Here is an 8,811-nt window from a genome sequence, read left to right as displayed (position 1 = left end):
TGGCGCACCCCCCGGCTGCCATGGCCGATTCCCCTTTCCGCCTGCCCCGCACCTGGTGGCAGGCGGCCCAGGACGCCCCCCGAGAGACCATCCAGCTGGACCTGGAAGCCACCTTCTACTTCACTCACTTGATTATGGTCTTCAAGTCACCCAGGCCAGCTGCCATGGTGCTGGAGCGCTCCCAGGACTTCGGCCAGACGTGGAAGCCTTACAAATACTTTGCTGCTAACTGCTCGGCGACCTTTGGGCTCGAGGATGATGTGAGGCAGAGAGGAGCCATTTGCACTTCCAGATATTCAAGTCCCTTCCCCTGCACTGGAGGAGAGGTAGGTCTGCTGCGGTTGGGATGAGAAAGCCTCTGCTCCAGTCCTCTTTCTGTCTGCAGTCTCTGCACCAGTGTTTGCACTTCATAGTTTACTACACCATCATCCCTTGTCATTGCATTTATTTCACAAGGTGGATTAATGCAATTCATTCCTAGATGTTATAGGCACCGCTCTGCCTCTTGCTTTGCTGAGCTTGTAATCCCCCTCTTTCCCAAAAATTCCTCTCCCTTCACCCAGTGAGCCCCCCTGCACAACTGCAACCTAGGCAGATGCTGCTGATTCCTCAAAAAATCCAAAGGAAATGTCTCTCTAGACAATCTTCTCTGGATCTTGCAGTCATGTGGTTTTGGAGTGATGCAAATCAGTCTGACTTTGACCAAAATGCAACTACATGAAAATCAATAGTAACCAGATTGACTTTTAAGAGTGACTGCCTTCACTGAGAAGTAGGTATGTAACCAGCCAAAATAGCTGCTGGCCACACACTAAAGTATGGTTCCCATAAACCAGGTTAGGCAGATAATTAAGAAGCTTCTATCTTGTCTTTTTTTTTGTCTTTCTGTGCACACTTATGTGAAAAGAGCTTGAAAAACAGGAAGAAAAACATCACATTTGCTAAGAGGAAAAATACCTGTGAAAGTCATGATTTTCAAGATCAGAAACAGCAGATAATAAATGATGCATTTGGAGATGTTACCAATAATACTGTTCCCTTTGGTGCCTAAGCCTGCCCCGCGGTGCTGGAGAGGCTCCCCTGGAAGCCTCGTGGGGCTGCCCTCGTGGGGACACATCCCCAGGGACCAGCTCTGTCCTTTAAAGGATGCTCCCTCTAGTGGCCTAATTTAATGAACTTGTCTGAAAGTTCCGTCAAACTTAAAATTCCCTTCTGGCCTAACAGAGGAAGGAGAAAATCTGGTTAGTGGATCAGGATGTCAGTTATGTCATTGTAGCTTCTGCTGAGAACTGGTTTTGTGGTGCAAGCCTGGTCCTTGGAGACCAGCATTCATGTTGAGAAAAAATTTGCAATCATCTGGGGTCACCTCTCGCCATGCTTTGGCTAGGAAGCCACTCTGCAGAAATACTGCGAGCTGTTTTTTCACCAAAGTGCATCTCTTAGCTGTACCTCGGGAGGCAGCTGATGTCTTGCTCAAGGAGAAGCTGCTCCATCAGCTCAGAAACAAGGATCTCCAGACCTGTCAGAGAGACCCAGGATGGTTATTTCATTAGACTTTAAATCAAATGGCTGGTGAGAGAAAGTGCTGTCTTTTTCTCTTCTCCTGCTGCCCTTTGCTCATACCTCCCAAAATCTGCCTAAACTTCCTTTTAGAGTGGAATATATAAAGGGACTTACATGAAAGACTGAGAAAGACTTTTCACCATGGCCTCTTCTGACAGGACTAAGGGCAACAGTTTTAAACTGAAATTGATTTAAACTGGGCATAAGACATGTTTTACTGTGAGGGTTGTGAGGCACTGGAAGAGATTACCCAGAGAAGCTGTGAATGCCCCATCTCTAGAAGTGTTCAACGTCAGGTTGGATGGAGCTTTGGGCAACTCGATCTACATCCTGGCGGAGGTGTTGGACTAGGTGATCTTTGCAGGTCTTTTCTGATCCAAACTGTTTTGTGGTTCTGAATCAGGGCTAACTACCAAGTGAGACCTACAAAAGGAAGGCTAATTGTAGCCCATTGGGAATCCTCAAGAAAGTTGAGCCAGCCTCTGTGTCCCACCTCCTGAATCATAAAGCTATGCCAGCCTGTTATGCAGGGCAAGGACTGAAATCTCTCTTAGGCCAGACAGTGGATCATGTCTGGGGTATATGACTCGTGCACTCCTTTTTCAGCTGTCCCAGGGATTGTTACTCAGATGTGAGGAACCCAGGGCATCATACAGGGCAGTATTTGCCTCATTTATGTTGGTTCCCACGTGGCTAGCACCCCAGTGCAATTTTCCTCGCAGTCACCCCAGTGATGTCCTTGCAGACCAGGATGGGGTCTCTGTCTGGGGAGAATCTGTGTAAATCCTGACCTCAGGCTGGCTCCTCTGGGTTGGTGCAGTGCATGGGAACAGTAGGATCAAGGTCTTGTGTGTAGAAACCAATGTCTGTCTCAAAAAGAAAAGGAATTTGATGGTGTTTGATGCATCTGCAGTAACATGCTGCAAAAACAGGCTATGTACTGAGCTTGCTCCTGTGGGATCTCTTCTTTTGGCATTGCTTTAGTCTGTATTACTGCAAAGAAGCTACAAAAGCCAAGATCATTTAATTATTTCAGGTTTTAAACAAATGTTGAGCCCAAGGGGATGGAGCTTGGAAGATTTTGCTTATATGGCACACTTCAGTTCCCTGCACTTAAGCACCACTTTTTACCTGCAAAGTAACAGCAACAGCTCTCTGGTGACCAGATGGCAAGCCTGCATGCTTAGCAAATATCACATTTAATTTATTACTATGTGCTACATTCCAGCAATTACTTGTAGCTGCCAATAGCAACATGTCTGTCACCTAAAGAAACATCAGAGTTTTGTGTTCTGTTTGGAGTTATGTTGTGCTTTACTCCTACTTCTGGTAGCACCTAATTTCAGACATATGGAAACAATAATTTCACTTGAAACAGTGGTTTCAAAAGTGCAGTAATCTAAAATGTCCAGGTCTGAAGGGTATTATTTCATTGCAGTTTGGTTACCACAGGCATCTTTAAAACACAAGTACAAATTCTGCGAGCGCCGATGGATTTCTTAAAGTTTTTTTAACTGCAATGTAACAAGTATAACCCACGATCCAAACTGTGTATCGCACCATCTGTATACCACTTTCTCACACTTCAGGCATTTCAATGCCACATGTGCATTTCTGGGTGCAGTGTCAGGGCTTGCAGGATTTTGCAGGACACTGGGGTCTCTGCGTGCCGTTGGCAGCTGGCTCACTGCCAGCCATACCCTTGGATGAGCAGTTTGCCTCAGGTGAGGCCTCAGCAGGTGGCAGCTCACCCCAAATGACACTGGACATTGGCACAGATCTATGGCTTGTTGGGCTGGTGGTTTCTGGTTTTAGCCCTCTGCAAAGAGCAGGTGGTGCTGAACTGTCTGAATTTCTGCTGATCATTGCAATGCCTGCATCGTGGTTTGACCCCAGCTAGCAACCAAGAACCACACAACCACTCACTCATTCCCCCACCAACAGGATGGGGGAGAGAATCAGAAAGGTAAAAGCTAGAAAAACTCATGGGTTGAGATAAAGACAATTTAATAGAGAAAGCAAAAGCTGCACACACAAGAAAAGCAAAACAAGGAATTAATTCACTGCTTCCCACAGGTGGGAGGTGTTCAGCGCCTCCAGGAGAGCAGGGACCATCACATGCAACAGTTCCTTGGGAAGACAAACGCCATCACTCCAAATGTTCCCCCCTTCCTCCTTCTTCCTCTCACTTTATATGCTGAGCATGATGTCATATGGTATGAAATATCCCTTTGGTCAGTTTGGGTCACCTGTCCCAGCTGTGTCTCCTCCCAATCTCCCATGCACCCCCAACTCCCTTGCTAGCGTGGCAGTACGGAAAGCAGTGAAGGCCTTGGCTCTGTGTAAGCTCTGCTCAGCAATAACAAAAACATCTCTGCATTATCAGCCCTGTGCCCTGCACAAATCCTAAACATAGCCCCATACTAGTCTCTGTGAAGAAAGTTAACTCCACTTCAACCCAAACCAGCACAGCCTGCAAGCCCTGTTTCAGGGCAGTGTGCCCATCATACTCAGGGGTTTGTGGCCTATTTTTAATGTATCACTTGTCTTAATTTGAGGCAAAGGTGTATCTGCTTCAGTTGTTAGTGAAAAGAAAGATCAGGCTGTTTTTGCATTCTGTCCTCATCATCATGAGTCATTCCTTAGATGACTACTTCAGCTCTAATGACAAAAATTCTAGATCCTCTACCCTGAAGCAGGCAAGACGTGGAGGATTAGGAAGGAAAGGACAGGTCAGGACAGAACTGCAGAGGAAAGAGATTGAAGGCTGCATGGCACGATGCTGATGTCAAGAACACTGCACTAATGCCCTGGGTTTGGTCTTACAAGCTTTCTTGGTGGAAGTGAGCATGAATTCATAGGTCAGCATGTGCTCAGAGACTCTGCTGAGCTGAGCCCCATGCCGGAACAGTCTTGCTGTAGTCTGGCCTCATGCAAAGAAGAACCACCATTTCAACAACCAGGAAAGCATTATTTCTCTGCAAGTGTCCAGGAGCCAAACAAACCAACTAAGCCCCTCCTCAGCAGGGAACAGGAAAGGAGGCAGATGGTGGGTGCCCACCTCCTGCCCTGGCATCCCCAGACACTCGCTGAATCCTGTTCAGAAATCCACCTGTAGGCTGGCACTGCTTTCAGGAGCTCTCACTGTTCAACACCTAGGGCCAGGCTGTCCCCCAGTAGCTGGCCTGCCCAGTACAGGCAGAGGAGAAGCTGGAAGAGAAGGGAACCTCAGGACAGCAACCAACCTGGGTTTCCAGCAAGCTTCAAGCATCTGCCTATTTGAGCAGTTGGATTTGCAACATTGTGAAGGAGACAAGAAACTCCTTCCCTCTCAGAATAATTTCAGATCAGTTGCATGCAGAGGGTTCATTATAGACTTTTCCTGTGCTTAATTTAGTGAATTAATTGTTTCACAGCAGCAGTTTGTTTAACATGGGGAGAAACCTCTAAATGCTGGCCTTGTATCATCAGTATTTTAAGAGAAAGGCTAAGGCCAAGTGTTAGCCTGAATCATAGAAATGCATTACAAATCATGAGAATTTCCACTGTTTTCCAGGGTGTAACCCTTCAGCCACATTATTGCAAGGGAATCAGAACTGGATTCACCAGCCACACATAATCTGATCTAAGTAAACCATACACAGAAATAAACTCTTTCAGCTTCATGCTCAGACAGGAATGCTAATTTTATTAGTATGCATAAAAGGCTATCTTCCCTCCCATAGTTCAGATCATATTAATATTTCTTCCTTGACACTTAAAATTATCCTTGGCTAGAGACCACTGTTGAGGGCTCATTGACAAGGGGCCCTTAGCAGATGTTAATTCTTTAACCATGAGTGAGAGTGACTGTCCACTCTGCAATGCAATTATCTCATTCACTTTACATTCCCATCTGTGGTCAATTCAGATTAGCTCGCCTGAGTGTTCCCATTTAGACAAGCTCCAGGATAAAAGGGCTTACTGAAGCAGAGTCTCCTTGACAAGATTGTAGTAAATTAGTAACTTATTTTAGTGTTCATCTATTCAGAATACTGCTAATAAATCATTTGGAGACCTCAGCTATTGTTGCTGTTTGCTATTAATAGGAGAGGCATATTTGCAGCTTGACTATATTCCAGCAACAAATTCTAATGTGCTTTTAACTTTGGAAACATCACATACCACTGTTTTGCTGTGGGGTGTGTGTCTTACTGAGCGATTTATTGATCTCATGTGCCTTCTGAGGCAGAAAAACCTTCATATGTTTTGCTTTGCACTGTTGCTCCATGCAGCCTGCCTCTGTTCCTAAGGATTTGGACACCAGTCCTGTTGGTTCTACCTGAAATTAGCTGTGTAGAGCAGAAGCAAATTGTATTCTTCTGCTCACAAATTTGACCCTGACAGTGAAGAGTTGTAACACACTCTGAGACAAATAAATGTTAAAGATGCTCAATGACTTTTATTTCTGAGTCCTGATTTTGGGTTGTAGAAACCTCTGCCTGTTATTTTGCCTTTTAGGCCTGAATGAGCTTATCATTGTTGTCCTTAACTGAAGCTATGTTTTGATTGTGCTGAAGTCCTCCAAAGATCTTGTGGGTAACAGAAGATTTGAGTCTAGTCACTGTTGCAGGATTTAGGACTCCACAAAGAACCTGTGCAAATTTGCAAGTATAACCTCAAAAGAGCCTGGGATGTCAACCTATTAGAGGGCTGTAAACAGCTTTTTTAATCATCCTGTGCCACTGATGTCTGCACAGAGGGAAAACAAAGGCCCAAACTGACGAGGAGGAAAGAGGTATCCTGGCTGGTGTTCAATAGTGCTCAGGACATGCAAGGACATAGCTAGGGAATTGTGTTTTCAAGTTCCATCTCTACACTTTGTAGGAAAAAGACCTCTTTGACAACATCTCTCTGATCATCCTATCTTTGGGAAAACACAAGTTGTTGGGCTCTGTTCAGAAATGCCATGAGCAAAGGAGAGTCTGTTCAGCTAGGAGTGATTGGGGTGATGGCCAGACCCATCCCAGTTCTTTGTAGTAAATCTAGCAACACATGAGGACTAGTATTTCATAAGCATGAGAATAATGATTTCTAGGGGAGTAGTTAATGAGATGAAGTAAATGAAGCTAGGCTGGAGTCAATGAGATTATGTGGGAACCCAGAAATCCCAGGCTGTGGCAGCTGTCCACTGAGCATGAGGTGGCTGCGATGGCAGCAGCGTCACACCAGCAGGACACTGTCTCACCACTGGCCACCTTGCTTGTATCAGTGGTGAGGTGCATCTCTTGGCTTGGCCCTCAAGCTTTCCTTCCTGGCAGGGAAGGCTGTCTCCCCAAGCCTTGTGTTGGGTTTCCACTGGCTTGGAAATGCCAAATTTCCAATAGTGGGGGAGTAGCTTCTCCCCTTTAAATAATGGGACACCAAAAAGCAAATTCAGGGAAAAAGGGAAAAACTGAGCTCAGTTTTCACCTGTGCCTGGAAGGACAGGAGACAAACACGTGGAGATGAGCCTTTGGTCTCTGGCAAATTTTACCATGAAAGGTACTTTAGAGTTCAGTCACCAATGGGGCTGAGCAACACAACTGTTGTTTCCTGGGCACCAGCGCCTGCCTTTTATGTTTTCTGTACGTGGAGTACCAGGGATGATATTGCCAGATTTATGGGCCAGATTGTGACAAATTCTTCCCCCTCTCCCATGGGCCATCCTGGAGGAGCGACATGTCCCTTTACTGGGACTCCTGGATGCTCAGCGTCTCTGGAGGACCAGGGCATGCATGTGAAGAGCAAGATGCTTCTCCAACCTGCCCCGTGATCCTCCGCATGATTCTTCCCGTTGCAGCTAGCCCGTAGGATCGTGCCCTTTTCTTCCTGGCTTTCCCAGTGCTTTTGGCACTTGGAGGTTGGCCCTCTGCTTGGCCAGCTCTTGAAATGCAGCCGCCTCTGGGATGGAGCATAGCCAGTGTTTAACAGTGCGTATCGGCAGTCTCCCCGTTTAGAACAGCAAGTTTCTAACAACTGCTTCTGGATCGGCCTCCAATTATGGCGAAAACACATTATCCTTCGGAGGGAGCTTGACCAGTCAGTGAAAGGGGGTATGTTGTAGGCTGCCAACAGCAGGAGGGAATGGGTCCCAGGGCTCCAGGAGACCCTTTCCAAATTTCTTATGTAGGACGAGAAGAGCACTGTACCCACATGAAACAAGAGGAGTTTTGGTAGGCAGAATTTAATTCTCTAAGTTGGCATCTGGCCTTGTTAACAGGACTATTGCTTCCCTTGAGAAAAGTGCCACGGAATTTTAGCGGGGCAGCCGGAGCCTCTCTTCAAGGCACTGCACCCCACTGCCTCATTTCACAGTTCATTTTTGGCATGAAGAGGAGACTAGCTCACTTATTCATCTCCCAGTTTGCTGGCTGGAATGTAGGGCTGCCATGTTTCTCTTTGGGATTCCTGGATACAACCAGTTACGTGGAAAGTGTGTAACCTAAAGCAGTGTATTGATATGTCTCAGAAGTTTTGGATCAAAAGCTCATTTGATATGAATCTCCATGCAGCAGTGGGTGTCAGTGTGAGATAGCCAGTCCACCAGCATTCAAATTCCTACACAAATGGGGAAGTCCTCAAATTCTCCCTGGGCACGGGAGTTAATATCCAAAGAAGTTAATGTCCAAAATCAAACTTACTAGACATATATGCTGAGTCTTTTATCACCAGTCTCTCTGCAGCATCCCTCATGGTAGTGATCAAAGTCTATGGCTGTGGGTTGAAAGAGGGCTGTTGTTTCTTGTGACTTTTGACAGTGTGTATTTGCATTTAATTCAGACAGGTGTTCTTTTTCCTAAAATTAAGTGATAGCTCATGGTATGTGGGTAGTTTAATCAGCCAGTTCTATAGACACAAAGTCTTTTCATTACAGAAAAGGGCAATTGAAAAATGTTAATGAAATTGTGTTACTCTTAGGTTAAAGAAATCCCCTTGATCCTTACTACTGTTGCATTTACTGAAATACTAACCTGCCGCCTTGCAGGCTTTTGCAGTGGTGTGTCATGCTCAGAAGCTGTTAAAGGGGTTATTCTGCAGCTCTGGGGAGTGAGCCAGCTTTTCTTACAGCCCTGCCAACGAACAAGCAAGTCCAGTTCTTTGTCTGGCTCTTTGTAGGTAGCTCCAGGTTTTCTTGGTCTTCCATATGCACAGTAGGTACTGCTGGCAGGCCAAGGCTGTGAGCATAAATCTTTGTGGGGATAGGGAAAGGAAGGGAATTGCTGAAGG

General features: G+C 45.9%; 1 protein-coding gene across 1 annotated transcript in view; it reads left to right on the top strand.

Annotated features, from left to right (window-relative positions):
* Positions 1-5: 5 nt before the first annotated feature.
* Positions 6-8,811, top strand: part of LOC103800537 (netrin-4-like) — a gene marked incomplete at both ends in the record, with an annotated part of 34,710 nt that continues 25,904 nt past the window's right edge. The window contains one exon of the mRNA XM_009072920.1: positions 6-326. Within this exon, the coding sequence (XP_009071168.1) occupies positions 6-326 (321 nt within the window). The remainder of the gene's footprint in view (positions 327-8,811) is intronic.

This window comes from Acanthisitta chloris, unplaced genomic scaffold (assembly GCF_000695815.1).
Source record: "Acanthisitta chloris isolate BGI_N310 unplaced genomic scaffold, ASM69581v1 scaffold20140, whole genome shotgun sequence".
Taxonomy (NCBI): domain Eukaryota; kingdom Metazoa; phylum Chordata; class Aves; order Passeriformes; family Acanthisittidae; genus Acanthisitta; species Acanthisitta chloris.
Note: the sequence above shows the minus strand (reverse complement) of the source record. Positions and strands in the feature narration are given on the sequence as shown.